Source organism: Propithecus coquereli, unplaced genomic scaffold (assembly GCF_000956105.1).
Source record: "Propithecus coquereli isolate 6110/MARCELLA unplaced genomic scaffold, Pcoq_1.0 Scaffold94, whole genome shotgun sequence".
Taxonomy (NCBI): Eukaryota; Metazoa; Chordata; class Mammalia; order Primates; family Indriidae; genus Propithecus; species Propithecus coquereli.
In genome coordinates, this window is record NW_012155729.1 from 3,677,596 (window position 1) to 3,698,981 (window position 21,386).

Here is a 21,386-nt window from a genome sequence, read left to right on the forward strand (position 1 = left end):
ACTCTCTTGTTGGCTGGATATATTTGCTCAATCACCGGTATTCTGTGACGTAGGTATGTTCATACATGAAGCCCTCTGACTTCTCTATCATTTCTACAGAGCTATCTTTACTTCCAGATTTTCTGAAGCAGGAAGAAACTCACATTTATGAGCAAGAACCAGCCACATAATTTGCAAGACCCAGTGCAGAATGAAAGTATGAGGTAGCTTGTTAAAAATAAAAATTCCAACATGGCAACAGTAGAATATTAAACCACGTCTGTGACATGTCTGCCTTCTATTGGATTGCATATTTTTTTATTCCATTTTACCGACTTTCGTTGGTTTGCTATTATAACCTTTTGTTGTATTGTTTCACTGGTCGCTTTAGGTTTTTATTATACATCTTTAACTCATTACTATCCACCTTCCAGTGATAACAGTGCACATACCGTATACAGACCCTAAAATAGGTGCTTCCATTTCTCCCCTCCTGGCTTTTATCTTATCATCATCACAGATTTTATTTCTACTTATGTTACATATCCTTCCTACCTTGGGATTATTTTTGCTTAAGTACTAAAGTATCTTTTAAAGATATTTAAAGGATAAGAAAAAATTTCATAATTTAACCCATGGAGTTGCCATTTCTTGTGCTCTTTCTTCCTTGATTTTTTCAACTTGTACCATTTTTCTTCAGCCTAAAAGACTTCTGCATTCGTTTCCTAGGGCTGCCGTCACAAAGTACCACAAACTCAGTGGCTTAACGCGAGAGAAACGTGTCCTCTCGCAATTCTGGAAGCTGGAAGTCTGAAATCAGGGTGTCAGCAGGTGCTTTCTCTGAAGGCTAAGAGGAAGACCCTGTCTCGCCCTTCCTAACTTATGACTGTCGCTGGCAATCCCGGGCAGTCCTTGCCCACGGCATCGTGACCCCAATCTCTTCCCTATCGATGTCATAGGGAAAGGCTCTGTAGTCCTGTGATTAGGGCTCAGTCTCTTTTTTTTTTTTTTTTTTTTTTTGAGACACAGTCTCACTGTGTTGCCCGGGCTAGAGTGAGTGCCGTGGCATCAGCCTAGCTCACAGCAACCTCAAACTCCTGGGCTCAAGCGATTCTACTGCCTCAGCCTCCCGAGTAGCTGGGACTACAGGCATGCGCCACCATGCCCGGCTAATTTTTTCTATATATTTTTAGTTGTCCAATTAATTTCTTTCTAATTTTAGTAAAGACAGAGTCTCGCTCTTGCTCAGGCTGGTTTCGAACTCCTGAGCTCAAACAATCCACCCGCCTCGGCCTCCCAGAGTGCTAGGATTACAGGCGTGAGCCACCGCGCCCAGGGGGCTCAGTCTCTTAATGTGACCTTCACAAGTGCTTCTTGGCCGCCTCCCAAGGAGAAGGGCAGAGGGGCTGGAGTTGCCCCTCGTCCGACCGCGTGGACGGCTGTGGCGGGTGGGAGCTGGGAGCCTCCCTCCCGGGCTGGGCAGGCACCTGCCGGCAAAATCCAGCTAGTTGGGAAAGTCCTTCCCCCAGGGCAGGCCCTGCTAACGAGAACAGAGTGCTCTTGGCAGATCTCAAAATGGTTTCTTTTTTCCTCCCCCTGCTGAAAGCGCTAGGGGATTTCTCTCTCTCTTCCCTGCGAGGTCCTTGGTGAGCTCTGGAGGTAAAACCTACGGACCTGTGGGGACCCCCGAGATTGGGCCCCCCCCGGGGTTCTGTCTCTCAGCTGTGCCCGCACCGAGCCAGCCGGTGAGTTTACGTTTTCCTGCCCGAGCCTGGCTCCAGAGGCGGGTCTTGCTCCCGGCCTCTGTTCCAGGAAGTCGTGATCTGTCTGTGGGCACCTGTCACCTGTCACTCCCCTCACAGGAGGGCACTTTGCCCGTGATCTCACTTCTCCCACAGGTCTAAGGAGAGCTGTTGATTTTTTAGTTTATTCGAGTTTACTGAATTGGTGAGGAGGAGGGCACGCTGGGGCAAGCACAGCCCTCGTGTGGACGGCGCTGACGGTAACCCATGATTTGGCTGAAAGAATTCCGGCAGGTAAAACCCAGAACCAGCTCAAGACAGCCCTGGTAACGTATCAGAAACGGCGTGTTTCCTGCAAGCTGCGCCAGCTTCATGTTCTCAACAGAATTCTGCATTCGAGTCTTCAGTAAACTTTAGGAATATGCTAATTTCAGTTATTGAGAATAAAAGATTAGCATCTCTTAATATCTTGCTTAATATTAATAGAATACTAGTAAGTCGGTCACTATAGAAACTTCAGGAGGGTTCTCCCGACCCTCCACTGTGGGCTCAGGACCCTTCCCTGAGAATCATGAGTGAGACCAGCAATATTCAAATATTTTGGTCTCAGGACCTCTTTTTTTTTTAAATTGAGGTGAATTCATACACAATTAACCATTATGAAGTATGCAGTTGAGTGGCTTTTAGCACATACACAACCTTGTATAACTGCCGCCTCTCTCTGGTGTCAATACTTTTTTATCACCCCAGAAAAACACCCTGTACCGTTAGGTAATCACTCCCCTCATTCCCTGGCAGCCACTGATCTGCTTCCTGTCTCTGTGGGGTAGCCTGTTCTAGGTGTTTTCATGTAAAAGAAACCACACAATGTGTGACCCTTGGTGTCTGGCCTGTCCCGCTTAGCGTAATGTGTCTGAGGCGTGTCCACGCGGTAGCACGTATCAGTGCTTCATTCTTTCCCACGGTTAGCGTCTCACTGTGTGAATACAGCACGGTTGGCTTATCCGTCCATTTGCTGATGAATATTTGGGTCGTTTCTGCCTTCTAGCAATTACGAATCATGCTGCTATAAACCTGTGTTCAAGGTTCTGCGTGGCCATCTGTTTCATCTGCATATACCTAGGGGCAGAATGGCCGCGTCACACGGTAACTTGTTTATCTTTTCGAGGAACTGCCAATCTCTGTGTTGCATAACAGCGGCATTATTTTACATCCTCCCCAACAACGTACGAGGGTTTCTTAAAGTCGTCTTAGTGCGTATGAAATGATACCTAATCGTGGCTTTGACTTGCATTTCCGAAACGACCGTGGTGTTGCTGTGCTGATTGGCCACGCCTCGGGACCGCTTTACATTATTAAAAACGATTAAAACCGTTAAAGACCGTTGAGGATCCCACAGGGCTTTTGTTTATGCAGATTATTATCTAGCAATATTTACCATATTTAGAAATTAAGGCCAAGAAATTTAAAAAATATCATTTATTAATTCTGTTATAAACAATAGTCATAAATTCGTTATATGTTAACTGCAGAGTGATGATATCACATATCAAATAGCTTCTGGAAAATTCCACCATACACTTGAGAGAGAAGGAGAGAGAAAAAGGTAAATAACATCTTAGTATTATCATGAAAAAAAAAAAATGTGATCTCCTAAACCCCCCACCCACCCAAAGTGAGTAATGGTAATTCAATTCCATGTTACTCAAGTAAGAATTAAAAATATATTTTTTTCTAGTCTGAGATTCTTCTCGACTTTATTCAGAAAACACATACTTGAGGGGGTAGGGGAAGCCTGGTTTGTACTCGGGTGGTCACAGAAAAGACAGAAAGTGGCTCTTTTATCTGAATCTTGACCCTGCTGAAAACTGCCCGTGATTTCTCGTAACGCTTTCCTGCCCTTTCAGAAACGAACAGGCTGCTAGCGTAAACTTCTCGTTCATCTCCTTAATCACGTGATGTTGTTAAACAGGAACATCTGAGATAACTGGTTTCGGAGGGGAGATCGTACGCGGGATGTTGAACAAGGACGTTCACTGAAGTCGCAGCTCGTGATGTGAGTTTTTGGCAGGAGTTGGGGGGTTGCGCAGAGCGATGACACAGCCGTTCTCAGAGTAGGGTCCTTGCGACAGCACCATCAGCATCACCTGGGAACTTGCTAGAATGGTGGATTCTCTGGCTCCTTCCCACACCTGCGGACTCAAACTCTGGCGGGCCCAGCAGTCATGATTTAACAAGGCACCCGGGGGAGTCCGACCCGCTGAACCTTTGGTGCTGCTGGAGCAGCACCGGTCTGTGCGCCTTTCCAAGGTGACGTCCTGCCCGTGTGATCTCCCTCCAGCCTCCCTCTTCTTCTTTCTTTTCTTCCATAAACATTGAGTGTATGAATTCGTTTTCAGGGGTTTTAGGCACTTCTTGGGACACGCACACATTTGCACATTGTGTGTCTACCTGTGAACACCAAATTAGTGCGGGCCAAATTCAGAGCATCATTTATAGCGATCCCAAAGAAACGGACTCTTCAAGAGGCCTATCGGTAACGTACAGGTAAACTTTTTGATTGAGTAAAAGTCGTCACCTGGGACCTAGTTTATCTTTCTGTTCCCGACACTGACTCAAGGGCTCGGCTGCCCCGTTTCGGTGTCACCCACAGATCATTCTGCCATGGCCTCTGTTCTTCCTTGGAAATTCAAAACTGGAAGCTCAGTAGAGAGGGCTCGCGTGGAGGATTGAGCCAAAGACGGAAAGGTATCTAGTTACCAGCCCAGAGTTCTCTAAGGAGGTGCATTAAGCAATGTGATCGGGAGAGTGGGCTGTCAGCTGTCGGCTGGGAAAGGCTCCACCTGGACGAGGCCCAGCTCTTACCTTATAAGGTAGAGAGTGAGTGTCCACATGTGGGTCTGTGTGCACCCGTGTGTGTATCTGTTTACATTAGTGCTAGGGTTTTACTCGAGATTTCTAAATGGGGAAGTTGGGATGAAATTAATATAAAGCTACTTTCTTTATACTGTGTAAAGTATGGAGAGTTCCATACCATTCAAGCTTTCATGAACACATCTACATGAAAATAAGGCAGAGTTCTGACTGTTTCACCCTTTTCCTTCAAAGACCTTGGGACTGCTGTTTAGAAGCAGGTAGAGCTCATTCTCTGATGGCACAGAGGTGGCTTAGTGACGGGGTTGCCGTTGCTGGTGTCCTGTGAGGTGACGTCAGAGCATTCTACAACCCAAGAGGTCACAAGAGATGCCTCTTGGGCGAGTGTTGAGCTTTGTTGATTTTGCTTGTGCTTCCTGACTTCTGTTGGTTGGCTGTTCTTGGCTTCTTAGCAGGAAGTTCTTGTTCTCTTGGTTTTCTAGATTGTTCTTCTACTCTTCCTCCTGTCGGTGACATAACAACACCAAGTGTAATACAACACCAAGAAAAATATGGTCCCCACCTAAATCAACTCGAATAGAGCACTCAACTTGCGTCCCAAATGATCCCCTAATTCTTAATTCTACCCCAGGCTACTGGTACCTTCCCACATGCTGAAATCTGACCGCAAGGTCTCTCCGTCCCTCCAGAGGCCAAGACTGGCCGCCCAAGCCCAGCCTCAGCTCTGTGGTTCTTAGCCGAAGGAAGCCCTCCCACCTCCCTGCTGGCCCCAAGGCTAGGTGGTTAGGGGTGGGTAGTGAACTACAGGATGGGCTGTGCTGTGGCTAATCCCCAACGGGGTGTATCACTGGAGAGCCTCACTTTATTGATTTATTTATTTTTGAGGCAGAGTCTCACTCTGTCACCCAGGTTTAAGTGCAGTGGCATCAACCTAGCTCACAGCAACCTCAAAGTCCTGGGCTCCAGTGATCCTCCTGCCTCAGCCTCCCGAGTAGCTGGGACTATAGGCATGTGCCCCGGCTAATTTTTCTTTTTTTTTGTAGAGACAGGGTCTCACTCTTGCTTAGGCTGGTCTTGAACGCCTGACCTCAAGTAATCCTCCCACCTCGGCCTCCCAGAGTGCTAGGATTGCAGGCGTGAGCCACCACACCAGGCTGAGATCCTTACTTTAAATTCCATTCTAGGATATAGTGACTACAGGGTCCCACTATCAACACACATTGAAGGCTGGGAATTGTAAAAGAAAATAAACATCTCAGGACTCCTAAACTTCATGCCAAAGGGAAAGTTAAGCCTGGAGGCTGAGTCACAGGAACACCCTCTTCCAGATGAATATCTATGACTTCACAACCTTGTGTCAAAGTTCCTACATTAGCCAGACCCCTGTCCCGACCAGGCAAAAGTCCTCAGGCATCTTGGAATGGCTGCCGCCTCCACATTGTTCGCAAGTAAACTCTTTCCTGGCCTGGAAACCTTTCTAGACACGCACCCTGTTGTAGACAGGGACATGCCAATTGTAACTCTAGGTGTGGAATCTAAGTCTAGCTCCTAAAACTAAAGTCTGTTTGATTCCACACTGATAATGTCGATTACAAGCTTATCTCCCCAGGTGCAGGACAAAGAAGAGACCCTCTTTCTACACGCCCTCCCCCTTTCGGGAAACGTGTAAGTGCTAAACCTCCTGAAAACCTCTTCAGAAAACAAAAAACAAAACAAGGAAGAAGGCCGGGCGCGGTGGCTCACGCCTGTAATCCTAGCACTCTGGGAGGCCCAGGCGAGTGGATCGCTCAAGGTCAGGAGTTCGAGACCAGCCTGAGCAAGAGCGAGACTCTGTCTCTACTAAAAAAATAGAAAGAAATGATCTGGACAACTAAAAATATATATACATAAAATTAGCCGGGCATGATGCTGTAGTCCGAGCTACTTGGGAGGCTGAGGCAGGAGGATCGCTTGAGCCCAGGAGTTTGAGGTTGCTGTGAGCTAGGCTGACGCCACGGCACTCTAGCCAGGGCAACAGAGTAAGACTCTGTCTCAAACAAAAAAAAAAAAAAAGGGAAGAAAGAAAACCGATGCCTCTGTGGCTTGAGTTTTCCCAGACGTGCCCTAAAACTGGCTTAACAAACCTCGAGTGATTGGGACTCTTGTCTCAGTCACTCTTTTGGTATCAGAGTCATCCCTGACTCACCGTCTTCCTTATCCCTCACTTCTGCTCAGCCAACAAATCTTGCTAATTTGACCTCCTTTATGTCTTTCTTGATTCTTTTTCTCCTTTTTAACTTACATCCCCTGACCTACTTCAAGCTATCATCGTCTCCTCTGTGGATTTGTTCCATCGTAATGCGGTCAAACTGCCACCACTATTTACCCAGTTTACACCCGGCTTCGACGCTGTAGCCCAACCATTGAAGTGGTTGCGCCGCCATCTGCCTCCTAAGGAAAGCGTTCTGCGGTTCTCAGTGGCCCTCAGGACAAGGTCCCACTCCCCAGCCTGGCCCAGTCTTCTAGATCTTCCATGACTATGACATGACGTTGGTGTCACCGTTGCGCCGGGCACTTCACACCCAGTTGTTGAGAACGGCTTGGCTTCTTCCAAACGCAGGTGATCATGCCACGTCACACCCTGTACCTTCCTCCACCTGGCCTTACGCGCTCAGTCACCATCGACTCTAAGGCCGTCTTTGAACCCCCATGTAGGGTCTTCTCTCTTTGCTCTTCTCACACCTCAGTCTTAGGCTTTAACAAATTTTATTTAAAGTTAGAATTTTTTTCTCTTCTCCACCATTAGTCTGCAGGCTCCTGAGAGCAAGACCATGATGTAGTCATCCTTGGGCACCTGGCACAGTGCCTGGCACTTAGAAAATGTTCTATAATTTTTTTTTAAAACTACATGGAAGACAATAGCTGTGGAACAGAAATAATAATAGCAACTAATGTGCTAAGTGATTTGCATGAACTGAAACTCCTAATTTCTATAGAACTTTCTGAGATGATGGAAATTTTTGTACCTGTGGTTTCTAGTAAGGTGATCATATGTGGATATGCAAGCAGGGAACTGAATTTTTAGTTGTATTAAATTTATTTAAATTTCTACTTAAACAGCCACAGGTGGCTAGTGGCCACTGTGTTGGGTAGTGTGGTTTTAGACCCTGCTCCGTCCTTATTTCACTCCTGGGAACATCTGGTTCCTTCCTATTAATACTTTGCTCAGCGCTCCCCCACAGCAAGGTGTGCTGGTAACGTTTAACAAGCAGCTCTCTGAAGATGCCTATTTCTGTGGTATATTCTCCCAGCTGCCCAGTTTCCAACATGACATCACGGAACACTAAGCTGGGGAGGGATGTGTGGTAGCATCAATAGGATTTCCACTACACAGACACAAGAGATGGAAATAACCCTGAGAACTAAGATAGTAGTAAAATGTCGCAAAATAATTATGAAGTGATTAGTTTTAAGTATTTATTGCCCTTGCTTTTAATATAATTTATTGAATTGTAAGTTTATATGCTTTAATTTTTAATAATGGCTGTGCTTAAAACATCAGTTTGCAAAATTCCTGAAAATTTAGCCATCGTCTGTCACCGGCCAGTGTGAGTCTGTTGTGCCACACCATTGGCTCCTAGTCGTTGCCCAAAGAACAAAACAAAACAAAACAACACACACACAGAAACCCCAAACAAAACTCTCTTTGGCTGGGATATGGTTTTCAGTAATTCAAATGTAGGATTTCTGCTGCCACAAGAGGGCGCCACAAGATGGCATTAGAGTCTAGGAAGGAGGCTTTTGGACAAACTCCTTGATGAGAGGGGTCATTTCAAGATTTATGTCTGAGTCTCCCCGAAGATCGTAATTCTGGGAGACCTTGTGGGAATGTAGTTCTTTGTTTCACAACATAAACACTGAAACATTACCACTCTCCAATAGCCTCGTCCTCTGTGTCCGAAGGCCTTTGCTCTTCGAGCTACCAAACGAAAATCCTTGCTGGGTATTAAGCCTTGTAAGGTCTTCAGCCTGAGGAAGGAGAGGCCCCAGCAAGGACTGGGTACCTGCCAGGCGTCAAGTATTTTGCATACTTCATCTCATGGGAGGCTAAAGTGACACCTTGGGGAATCGGTGGACAGTCAGGCATATGAATAATTCCTGCTACAGGAACCCTGCAGGGCTTATCATCTGCATTGCAGTAACTTGCACTTTTTAATAATGCACATGAGGAACATTAGGAGTATATTGCAGGCCTGATGGCCATTACAAGAAGGGAAGAGATCTGGTTTGTTTTTTCTCTGGCTGGGCTAACTATAGGATCCGAGAGCTTTGGTTTTTGTGCGGGGGCAGGACGGGGGGGTGTCTGTCTTCTCAGGGCCTTGCTGGGGAGTTGACATCAGGGTTGGCCAGAGCATACTCTGGCCAGGGTGGGGGATATACTGCGGACAGCCAGGAGAGAGGCATAGTGGGTCTCTGTAGTTTACTCCCTAGAGGGAGGGAGAAATTGGCTTTTTTCAATAAAACTTGAGTTTTTGTGAAATGATTTCACTCTCATGATTCTTCATACTGTTAGCCTAGGGCAGTGGTTCTCAGAGTGTGTTCCCTGGAACAACATCACCTGGGGATCTGTTAGAAATGCAAATTCTCAGCCCCCAACTGAGACTACTGAATCAGAAGCTCTGGGGGTGGGGCCAGCAACCTGTGCTTTAATAAGCACCCCAGGCAATTGTATTTTTAAGCTCTTTAAAAAGTTGACACATAATATTGTCCACATATGTGGGGTATATCGTGATGTTTTAAGACACATATGTATAGTGATCAGTTCAGGGTCATCGGCACAGCCCTCATCCCAAACTGACTCACCCTGTCTTTGTGTTCCTCCAGGTTATTCTGATGCACGTTCAAGTTTGAAAACCAAAGGCCCAGCACGGGGCCGTCAAACCTAGACGCATGTGTACCGAATGCATCTGAGCGGTTTTTAAAAAGTACTAATGCCCCAGACATAAAAGGCTACGTGATTCCATTTACATGAAATGTCCATAAAAGGCAAATCCACAGAGACAGAAAATCAAGTAGTGGTTGCCAGGGCCTGGGGGAGGTAGGGAGTTGGGAAGTATCGGGTTTCCTATTGGGGTGATGGAAGTATTCTGGAATTACTTAGCGGCAGTGGTTGCACAGCATCGTGAGCGTCCGAAATACCACCTTCTATAGTTTGAATGTGTCCCCCAGAGATCACGTGTTGGGAATTTCACCCCAATGCAACAGTGTTGAGAGGTGGGAATGGATTGATGTTGCTATTGGGGGCGGGTTCAGTGTCAGTTTAGCCCCCTCTTGCTCTCTCTCCCTCTCCTACCCTCCCGCCTTCTGCCGTGGGATGACGCAGCATGAAGGCCCTGGCCAGATGTGGGTCCCTGAGCTTGGATTTCCTGGCCTCTAGAACCGTAAGGAATAACTCTCTGCTCTTCGTAAATTACCCAGTCTCAGGTATTCTGTTACAGCTGCACAAAACAGACTAAGACGCCCCTGCATGGTACACCTTATAATGGTTAAATGATGAATCTTACATCAGTTAAGAATGAAAGAGTACTGATGTCGGGCCCCCGCTTAGAGATACTGGCTGGAGTACAAGCACTGGTATTTAAAAGAATCTCTCCTGGCCGATCTAATGGGCATCGGGGTTGAGAACCTGACTTAGTGCCAATAAGACCACACGTGGGTTCCATCACTGGCCGAGGGGATGCTGGTGTGAGCGTGTGCAGAGCTGGGTGGGGAGCGCAGGGCAGCAAAGCTCAGTGTAGACGCTGCCCTGGTTTCCCTCCGGGAGGGGGTTGGGTAGGGAGATCTGGGGCTGTAGATTCAGCCTGCCTGAATCGGGCCTCTGCTCTGCCATCTTGTTCAAGCTACTGAATCTCTCAGGGCCATTAGCTGTTCCAAAGCTTTCTGGGAAGATAAGCGATAATGTGGTTAAGATAAGCATCGGGCCTGGTGTGCAGTGGGCGCTCAGCGAATGTTAGTTTCCTTTGCTCTCCCGTTTCCCTGGGGCTTTAATTCTTTCAGATAGACCCTTTGGGAAGGCACAGGTGGCTTTTCCCTGTGCATGCCCTACACTGTGAGTGGTCAGCGAGAGGATGGGGCTGGGCCGGGCACAGGGTCTGTCCTCTGCTCTCTGCTCGGCCCCCTCTGCTTTTTAGAGACAGGGACTCGCTGTCACCCAGGCTGGAGTGCAGTGGCCTGATCACAGCTAATTGTAGCCTCGGCCTCCAGGCCTCAAGCAATCCTCCCTTCTCGGCCTCCCAAGTAGCTGGGACTACAGGTGCGTACCACCACATCTTGCTAGTTAAAAAAAATTTTTTTTTTTTTGTAGAGGTGGGGTCTTGCTATGTTTCCCAGGCTGCTCTCAAGCTCCTGGCCTCAAGCAATCCTCCCTTCTCGGCCTCCCAAGTAGCTGGGACTACAGGTGCGTACCACCACATCTTGCTAGTTAAAAAAAATTTTTTTTTTTTTGTAGAGGTGGGGTCTTGCTATGTTTCCCAGGCTGCTCTCAAGCTCCTGGCCTCAAGCAATCCTCCCTGGGATTCCAGATTTGAGCCACCGTGGCCAGCCCTGCTCTGCCCTTTGGTGACGCACCTCCTTGGCAAGCTTGGACTCACCATCTCCGCTGCCAGGTGAGCCCACTCAGCAGGAGGACGGTGAACAGCAGGAGGACGCAGCCGGCCACTGTCAACAGAGAGGTCGGTCAGCAAAGGGGCCCTTGGCGTGGCGTCGGGGCAGCAGGAGCCGGGGCCCCAGGGCAGGTGGAGACTGTCCCCAAGGCAGACAGGCAGTGTCTACTCCCCTCCTCAGAACAGGTCCCTCCCCAGAGGGTTTTTAGGAGGGCAGGGCAGGTGCTTTAGACAGCTTCACAGGCCGGGCCTCATTTAAGGAGGCCGCGAGCAGGGCCCGCGCCGGGTGAAAGAAGTGTCGAAACATGGAGATAAACAATAAACACACTCGCGTCTCTTGGAAGTGTTCATGGCTTCCAGATGCTGCCTGGCTGCGTCCTGGCGGCAGCTGTTGGTCTGTGTGTTCAGGCAGAGGCAGCCTCAAAGCCTCCCACCAGGGGACAGCGCAGTGATTCTGGAAGCCTGTCCTCTGCCCGCCTGGCTATGCGGCCCCCTCCTCCAGAGAGAGGCCGCGGGGTGCTGTCCCCCTGCACCGGCTCGGGAGGAACAGGAGGGGTCCTTTCAACCAACCAGCCGGCCGCCCTGCCCACGTCTCAGCACGGTGTGCATTTTGTCCACAAGCAAAGCCACTCACCTGCCACCTGGTACTCTGTCGTGAAAACGAATGTCTCCATGGTCGTGGCTGCTTCTGTGTGCTCCTGAGGATCTGGGAGAGAGGGGGGGAGGCGCTCGGTTACGGTCACCGTGGGGCCCCAGGAGGCTGGCGGGAGTCAGGCTTCTCCGTGGATTGGCAGTTCGGAGGCTGGTGGGCGGAAGGGAGGCAGGTGTTCCACCCTCTGCCTGGAGACCCTCCTGGGTCCTGTGCTTCCTCTTTGTGACGCTTGCTTTGGGGCGTGCAGGTCGCTGAGACCCTGTCCCTGCTCTGGAGGAGGGGGCTGCTGGGGGGGCTCCTCCTCCCCACACTGTGGCCACCTCTGCCCGTCTGTCCAGAGCTGCCTCTGGTGACTGTCTGGTTGGGCGTCGGTGGCGAGCTCCCCGTACCTGTCGTCGTGAGGGGACAGGACGTCTCCCTCTCAGGAAGGTCACCGGGGCTTGCCTGAGACGGCTCTTCACCTGGAGGGGAGAGTAAGCGATGCTTGAGGGCCAAAGACGGGAGAGGGAGCCTCACCCCTACCCGCCTGCCCTTGGCAGCAGCCCTGGTGCGCCCGCTGAGACCGAGGGACCACCCCGTCGTGGGCACATCTCTGGGGATGCCACGTCATGCAGTTCCACCCCACGGCCGCTGGGGGGTGCTAAAGTGACCTCAGCATGGCGGGTGAGAAGGAGTCTAACCCCGACCCTGGCTGTCCGTGTGACTCTGGGCAAGGCTTGCTCTGTGGGCTTCCTGCTCAGCCCTGCAACTGGGAAATGGGCCGCGGCCGTGCAAGTACCGTCACCACCAGCTCAAGCAGAAACACACAAAGGGATGGCTTCTCCCCGCCACAGGCTCCCCGCCGGACCCCGGCCCCACCCAGCGCAAAAAGCCTCTGACCAGTGAGTGCCAGGGTGTCCTGGCTGTGGGGTGCCCTGGCCGTGGGGTGCCGTGGCTGTGGGGTGCCCTGGCTGTGGGGTGCCCTGGCTGCGGGGTGCCCTGGTTATCCAGTGCTCTGGTTATGGGGTGCTGTGGCCGTGGGGTGCCCTGGCCGTGGGGTGCCCTGGCCTGTGGGGTGCCCTGGCTGTGGGGTGCCCTGGCTGCGGGGTGCCCTGGTTATCCAGTGCTCTGGTTATGGGGTGCTGTGGCCGTGGGGTGCCCTGGCCGTGGGGTGTCCTGGCTATGAGGTGCCCTGGCTGTCGGGGTGTCCTGGCCGTGGGGTGCCCTGGCTGTCGGGGTGGCCTGCTGCAGGCAGACTGAGGGATAGCAGTGTGGTCCCAGAGAGCCCAGGAGGAACACACGGGCATGAGGAATGCGGGTGAGCAAGGAACCAGGAACACTCGCTGGTCAGCGTAAGGAACTCTCGATTGTGGAAATACCACTAAGGTTTCAGAGCGAAGACAGCAGAGGACCCCGGCGCAGGCGGGCTGTGCACGTGCGCTCGAACAAGCCCTTTCTCTGCACTTTGCACTCCGATCCAAGCTGAGAAGGGGAGTTACCCAGGGGGCAGAGCAGGGAGCAGCGCACGAGCGTGGATGTACGCGGTCACCAGCAAAAGGAAGAAACACGTGGTGGACGAAGGACTTTTCCTTCGAACGTGGGCAGTCTCGGTGCCGTAGGGACGTGGCAGAATCTCAGGACTAAGCCGGGAGGGGCAGCACGTGGGGTGCTGTGGAGCCCTCAGGAGGCCCTCCCTCCTCCTCCACCTCCAGTCACCCCCCCTGATTCAGGGTACAGGGGGGCCTCAGTCGGAGGGGCCCCCAGAGCTATCTGGTCTGTTTTTAGAATGAGAAGAAATGGAGGCCCAGGGAGACGGAGTGGTTCGTCCAAGGTCATGTAGCAGGTGGGGTCAGGGATTCCACCCTGGCCGGCCCGACCTAGAGAAGTGGCAGAGGGGACGCAGGCGGGGGCCGCCCTACCTGGAAACTGGCTGGGCTCCGTTTCATCCACGCACGCGAGCCCGGGCCGGGTCCACCTCGTCTTTCCGTCGGTCAATTCGCAGACGCTCTGGGCAGGAGCTCCCCGCCGAGCCCTGTATCCCTGGGCGCACTGGTAGTGAACCGTCTGCCCCACCACGAAGTGATAGATCCTCTCTGCATCCTCATGCTCCCACCGCGGGGGCTCCCTGCAGTGCCCTGGTGGAGGGGAAGAAAATTCCGAAGGCGAGCTGGAGAGACCGCGCTGGTCCAGCCCGCCTCTTGTAGAGCCTGGACCATGGTTCCTGTTCCTTTGCTCATTCGCTCTCCCATTCAGCCAGCGCGAGCGGGGATGTCTGTGTGTCAGGAGCTTTGCTAGGCCCTGTGGGAAGGCACAAAGACCCCGTCACTCCTGCAAGGTGGGGACAGTTGATCGGGTGAGAAAGGTGTGTCGCTGAGGAGCAGACGCTTGCAGGGGTGCACAGAGCTGGCCCTTGAGGACAGCGAGGTTTGGGTAAGTGGACGGGAGCGGGAGGGGCGGTCTTGGCTGAGGTATTAGGACAGGCTCCAGCCAGTCTGCACCAACAAAGCATGAAGATGACCTTGGATCTCCACTGGAGAGGTCAGAGGCACATTCTCTGGTGGCAGCTGGTGGCCAACTCGGGACCATGGCAGGAGGACGGGGTGGGGGCCGGGGGGAAGCCACAGGAGGGGAGGGCAGGGCTGAGGGAATCTCAGAGAAATGGAGAGTGATCTTTGATCAAGCCGTGCCTGCAGCTTGCCCCACGAGCTCTACCAAGACCTCTAAAAATTTCCCAAGCCCAGTAACTTTCCACTCGCCCGACCGCAGCCCACGCCTGACGGACTTTTGGCCTCAGAGATCATGTCCTGTTCCAATTCAATCTCAGAGTCCCGCGTGCAGCCTGGTCATAGGTACCCGCATGTGCCCTCTGACCCCAGCCTGTGAAGCTGCACACGTGCTCTGCCTGATAGACCCTCCAGCCTCCAAGTCCCGTGCATGTCCTGCCAAGCCCTCTGCCCCGGTGGGGCACCCGGTGGCCCTGCCCCAAGCTGGCTTCTGCCACGTAGTGCCCTGCCCGTTGTGACCGCACTTGTGTTTTCATTTCAGAACGAACTGCTGTTCGACGGCCAAACTATCCATAGCTGTCCGAACCTGTCTGAGTGGGGTTTGCGTTTTTCAAATGAAAACACCAGACTAAGACAGTCTGTGAGGCAGCCTCGGCCGGAACGCGCCAGTGACCTCCTGGGTCAGGACAGCAAACCCTGTCCTCTCCGAAACCTTCCGACAGCGTGGAGGGCAGTGCGGAGAAAGTGCAGCAGAACGAGCTACGACGTGGGTTTGGAAACACGGTCCCAGGCCAGAGCTGGAGGGCCAGAGACAAAAACATCACGTTGCAGTAATGTCCCCAGGAGCAGGCTTTAAAAAAAATAATGGAAGTTGTGAACAAACATAAGCCCGTTTGACTTAAGCTATCAGTAGAAAGATCCCCCGGTAATCCAGGAGACCGAGGTCCGATCCCATCCTATCGTAGGAGCTTGGCCGTCTTTTAGCTTCACTTCCCTCTGCCTGACCCCGCGGCCGGGGAGGCGCGGGCAAGACTCTGTACAATGCAGTTCTTTGTAGGTTATAAAGTCAGCCTAGGACCACGGGGGGCTCATGAAATCAGCAGGTCCTCAAAAAGCTCCGTGTTTCCTGGCGGGCTCTGTTGCTTCTTGACATGGTGACCCAACGTAAGCGCAACTCGCTTGGGAACGCCGTGGGCAGGCGAGAGGCAGGCGCGGGGCTCGCTCACGCACAGCAGTGTGACAGGCACGTTTGCCCTGCGAGAGACACCGTGAAGGAAGTAGTTTTGCCTGCAGTTGGTTCTTGTACTTAGGGGAAAAACAGCATTTCCTTGAGGGCAGGGGCTGTTGTCACGCTCCTATTTGTACAATATCCTCTGTGGGCAGGGTCTGGCACACGGTCGGTCCCAGCACATGCTTTTGAGCTGAATTGAGTCGACGTCCACACGGCCAGCCCCCAAACCAGGAAGGAAGCCCAGACCCCGGCTGGCGGCTGTAAGAGTGGTTTGCAGTGCTGAGCAAACAGCCTACAAACGCTGCACGCTAGTTCTGGTTCACAGGGTACCCTGGGACGAGGGGGACAGAATGTGCGTGCTTACGGGTGGTGGGACAGACCCTCCTCCTTTGGGGAACACGTCACTTACACGCAAGCGGAGAGCCAGCTCCCTGAGTCAGCTGGGGACAGGTGTTCAGGTGCGTCTCTTACCTGGAAGGCTCACTTGGTCCACAGGCTGCACTTGGCTTTGCATTTCTGTGACTTTTCTTTCTTTCTGTTCTTCAGGTTGAGGGGTAACTCCTCTTGTGTGCCTAGAGGCTAGAAAATATGAGGGAAATGAAACAAATAACCTCACAAATGCTTAAAGTGGAAAACACCGCTCACGTTTTCATTCACTCGAGAAGAGTCTGTCTCGAGTGCCCACAAAGTGCCTGGTGACATCTGAGTGCTGGGGCTACAGGGATGAACCCCATGCCCGCTCTCCCTCGGGGGGGCCTGCCCACGCCCCGCCCGGCACCGGCCTCTTGGTATTCACGTGCATGACGACAATGCCTACAACACGTTTCTGAAAGAAATGAAAGATTTTCGGTAGAAAATCTTCTTTGCATATGCGTGTCTCACCAAGATGGGATCCTTTCTTGTCACTAATTCTGTCAACGTTGAGCGTGGGGACGCGTGACAGCAATGAGACATGGTCTGACCTCACAACTCACTGCGTCCTTTGCTCCCCAAAGCAGCTCAGAACACGTGAAGCTGGAGAGATGCGATTCTGAAGCAACATTGGCAAAGGAGTGGAGAGGACGAGCACCCCAGTGAGGTGGGGACGGACTTCCAGGTCAGGATGAGGGACGGGTGTACCGGGAAAAAGTCAGCGACATGCTTCAGCAGAGCATGGATCTTTGGATTCTGCAGTCCACGCGTGTTTTGGATGGGACAAAGGACACTGAGGCTCCCTGACCGATGCCATCTCCAGCGCTCAGAAATAAAAAGACAAATGAACCCACCACGATTGACCACATTCTCCTATCACAGAGTGGATAAGAGACCCACTGGGGAAATGGGGCTCCGTGCGACAGCTTTCAGGATTGAAAAAAGAAAATTCAGTGGCAAAATTATGGTCTCAGACCAATTGATTCCGCCTAACAGAGAGGCAGAGATCCCCCAGTGGGATTGTTATGATTTTTAATATTCTCTATGATAGGCTTGTATTCTGCTCGTTCATATTTTTACATTTATTTTTTTCAAAATTTTGATAAAATATACATAACAAAAAGTTTAACCATTTTTAAGTGTAAAGTTCAGAGGCGTTAAATACACCCGCATTGTTGTGAGCTAGAATTATGTTTTAATTGCTTAGTAATTATTAGTGTAATGTCTGCCCACTGCCTCAAATATAAGTACTCAGAGGCTGAGCCTATTGGATCGGCGGTGCCTAGAGCGGTTCTTGAACTAATAGACATTCACATTTGCTTAGCGAGGGAATATTCCAGGGACTACTCAAAGGAGCTATCCTGTCGATTGGGCTGGCCCATTTGTCTATGGGGCGGAGGGAACAAAAGCTGGGTTCAGGCTCACTCTTTGCTGAGGTTCCCTTTCCCTCGGTCGTTATAAAAGGAACCACCTACCAGTGCTCATGCATTGGCATTTGTTGTCCCAGGAAGAGTGGCTGGAGTTTCCTGTGCAAAGCAGGTAGGGTGACCCATTTTTTATCCTGCGGTAACCTCTCTGGCATTCACAGTTTAACGTGGTTCCCCTCTTGTAGGCCAAGGCTTTGAATGTGGCGTGTGCGACCTCTGGCGGGTCATCGTCACAAAGCTCTGCAAAGAAAAAGGAGCATCTTAGGAGTTCAGGAGGCCCCGGGCAAACACGCGCACATTTAATCATGCAATGATTTAAGCACACATTTCTCCACTTTATTTAAAGGATTTATATAGACCCCACTTTTTCCTAGAAAGGAACGAAGACTGCTACGTTTTTCTTTAGAAACCTGTGTATCAGAGTGGCTCAAAAGTTAGCTTCAACCAAATTCTTCTCTAAAGTACAATATTTTTCAAACTAAATGAGTAGAAATTAATGGAGTTTTATTCTGAAGGTGCCTCATGTCAAACAGAGGGAGAGGAGGACCAAGGAATGTGAGGAAAGGAAGGAAGGGAATATGTGTAGATTTAATTGAAGGACAAAATGTGTCTGTGCAAAGTACTTTTCAGGAAATAAGGACTGTCAGCCTTCTATAATTAATGATTGTGCCATTTTTTGAGAAATATATATAAAGTGGTGCTCAATGTCTGGCAAGTAGGAAATGTGTGTTTCCCACCCGCCTTCCCACCTCTGAGTTGCCAGATACATTCTGCTGCCAGAAAGACCTGATCTACTCGTAGCCCCAAACAGACACTGGTGTCCCACTAAGGACACCAGAACCAGCTCCCAAACATCCAGCTATTAAGGGGGAAAATGGAGCTGGTCTAATCAGAAAAATAATTCCCTTGCATACTTTGCCGCAAGTTTTTTATGCTTCAAGAGGTTATTAGATCTTTGGGAAAAGGCCCCAGGCTGGATAAAGGAAGTGGCTGAGGGGATTGAAGAGAGCCTCTCCAGCCCCCGAAACATGCACGGAGCCTGGGCAGGGCTGGTCGCTGTCCTCATTGCTGTTGGTTGGCCGGTTGCTTATTAATCACCCACGCTGAGTGAAGCTTCTCTGTGTGCTCAGACTCTGCCCGGCACCTTGTCGTCCCGAAGGCTACTCCAATCAGTGGCTCTGGACTCTCCTGACCCTCCCAAGAACTGGAGGTGGGAGAACTTGGACAGCTTGGCTCATCTCTCACCAAGCATGGACTAAACAAAAGCAGGCTGAGTGGGCTCGGTGGGCCAGCAGTTACAGCAGAACAGGTCACACAAGACCCAGTCTGTTCCGGCGATCGTATAACAAGGCGAGAGAGGCAGTGCGGTGGGAAGGGGAGAAATTCTAGCTCTACCAGCTTACTAGCTATGTAGCTTTATTGTTTTTAATTCCTAAAGCTTGGACTCCTTTTCTGTAAAATGGGTATAATAACAATTATTTTACGGATTTAAAGACTACATGAAATAACATAGTAAGGTGTGGCAAATAATAGGCACGGAATAGATGCTAGTTCTGCTTCCTTCCTTCTTTTCACTGTCTGGGAGAAGAGAATGGTGTTAATAATTCACACAGAGATTGGGCCGAAGTTTACCTGAACCTCTAACTCCTGCGAAAACATCATTTCTGTCTGAAAGAACAGTCTTGCTAACAGGCTAACAAGAAAATAAATTTCTAACTTGGCAGCTACTTAGAGTAGCATAAACCTGCTTCTGAGATTAGTAGCGGGACTATCTCTCCTACAGAGACACTTACCTAGCAATTGAAAGAAGCTGAGCAGACAAAAGAAGACATAAATCCTCATTAACATTCGCCAGAGCTGGTCAATTCACATTCCAATGGGAAAGAAAGTTTCCGGGAGAGGGGAGGGAAGGGTAGACTGTCTGATGGACTGTCATCAAAATTCAGTGCCTGTAAAAAGGTTTTTTGAGTGTTGTTTAAGCAGCCTTGAAAAAGTTCCTGGGCGGACAGCAGGAGTACGAACGTCCCCTGCCTCCTCAAGAAGAGACGGTACCAGAGGAAAGAAGAAACTGATTTCTGCTACCCGTCTTCTGTGTGAGAAACAGAAAAGGCAACACAGCAGTTTCTCAGGTGTCTTCGGCTAACCGGGCTCCGGTCAGAGCCCCCACCCTCCTCCGCCTGCCCTAACAGACGGTCACAGTCGTTGGCTGCAGGGCCGGCCTCTCCGTATTTCTGCGGGTGCGACCTCTCTGTCCTCGAGAGCGAGAGTAAATAAAAACTCTGACTTCCATCTATCAGAATCTTCGTCTGGGCAGTCTTCCTCGCCAGCGTGTGGACTCCACACCCCAGGGCCCTGGCCGACCGCACCCTCGGCCCCTCGGCCGGCCCGTGTTACACGGCGGCGCCGGCCACGTTCTCAGCATCAGAAGGTGAATCTGTTGCCAGAGCAAGGTGCGGACGATGCCTAGAAAGCAGCGAGCACTTCTGCTTCCGGCCGCGGCAGAGGGCCTGGAGCCGACACTTACTTTTCTGCTGAAAGCGACTAAAAAACCGGACCCGGTGTGTGCCGCGAGTGTGCCTTTCTCTGTGAGTCATTTTTCCTCAACACGATCGGTGAGTCGCACACTTAGCAATTTTTCGTTTCCAATTATTCTTCGGCACCAAGGGTCCACGAGGCCGTCTTCACCTTCTGTGTCACACTTTCTCCTCTCCCTGACGAGAGCCGGTCACACAGCAAGGGAGACCGGGCGCGGGACAGGCGGGACGGTGGCCCGACGTGGAATCCAGACTCCCCTTATTTGGTTTCGCCTCGCGCCCCGGACCCCGCTCTGCAGTGCGAAAGCGGTGCCCGTATTTTTCACCCCTTCGTGTTCAGAAGGGGAAATAGAACCAAGATGCATTTTGCCCTGAGATCTTTTTGCGTCTCTCAAGTTACCCAGAAATACCAACCCTGGAAGGAGACGGGGCAGACGGCCATTTACCCGACGCCACGCTGAAGAACGACGCCCAGGTCGGCTGCTCCGCAAACGCAGGCACGACGCCGGGGCTGTCCACAGCAGTGTGGACACACGTCGCCGGGGGTCTTGCAGGCAGGGTCTGACAGGACAGGCGTGGAGGCTCAGACCATTTCTGACGAGACCTGACAGGCCGCACTTGGAGTCGCAGAGTCCAGAGCGAGCGAAGCCCTGGCCGACGCCTCCCCTCTGTCCGCCCCCTTCTTTTTTGTTGTTTTTTTTCTTTTAATGAGTTAAGCCTGGTAGGGAGTTCCTGTGGGCGAGAGCTCTCGGGCTGGTCCAAACACTGTGGCTAAATGGTGGGGAGAGGGAATGTCGTTGGGGTTAATTCTGCGATTACTGAATGTTTATTACAAGACAGACCGGCACGCGATGCTGCATGAGACCAAGGACGCGCTCTTTAATAAGGAATCACAAAAGAGGTCTAAATGTGTATACATAAGGTAAGCTTCTTTTTTTAAATTTCAGAATATTGCAGGGCACAAACGTTTTGGTTACAGGAATTGCTTTTGTACAGATTGAGTCAAAGTTATAAGTGTTCCCATCCCCCAGATAGTGTGCGTTGTACCCCTTAGGTGTGAGTTTACCCATCCCCTCCTGCCCCTTCCCACCTGCTTGATTTCTGTTGCATTTTACTACCATATGTGCACATGAGTGTTGATCTATTCGTTCCAGTTTAGAAGCGAGTCCATGTGGTTTTGGTTTTCCCATTCTTGCGACACTTCACTTATTGGTCTCCAGTTCCATCCAGGTTGTTACCCTTTTTTTAATGGCTGAGTAGTACTCCATGGTATACACACGCCACATTTCATTAATGCACTCGTGTATTGATCTGCCCCCTTCCTGAGGCCCCGTGGGCCTCCAGCGCAGCACGAGCAGGGACCCTCGGTCCCGGCTGCGTCTGCGCCCGGACAGTTGGCTCAGAACCTGTGA

At 51.0% G+C, this 21,386-nt stretch overlaps 1 protein-coding gene across 1 annotated transcript in view; it reads right to left on the reverse strand.

Annotated features, from left to right (window-relative positions):
* Positions 1–4,817: 4,817 nt before the first annotated feature.
* IL2RA (interleukin 2 receptor, alpha) overlaps positions 4,818–21,386 on the reverse strand; it is a 33,192-nt gene continuing 16,623 nt past the window's right edge. Inside the window, exons 2-8 of the mRNA XM_012664926.1 lie at positions 17,489–17,680; positions 16,074–16,181; positions 13,787–14,002; positions 12,278–12,349; positions 11,871–11,942; positions 11,225–11,291; positions 4,818–5,098 (exon numbers count right to left, since the gene is read on the reverse strand). Of these exons, the coding sequence (XP_012520380.1) occupies positions 5,074–5,098; positions 11,225–11,291; positions 11,871–11,942; positions 12,278–12,349; positions 13,787–14,002; positions 16,074–16,181; positions 17,489–17,680 (752 nt within the window). The 3' untranslated portion in view covers positions 4,818–5,073. The remainder of the gene's footprint in view (positions 5,099–11,224; positions 11,292–11,870; positions 11,943–12,277; positions 12,350–13,786; positions 14,003–16,073; positions 16,182–17,488; positions 17,681–21,386) is intronic.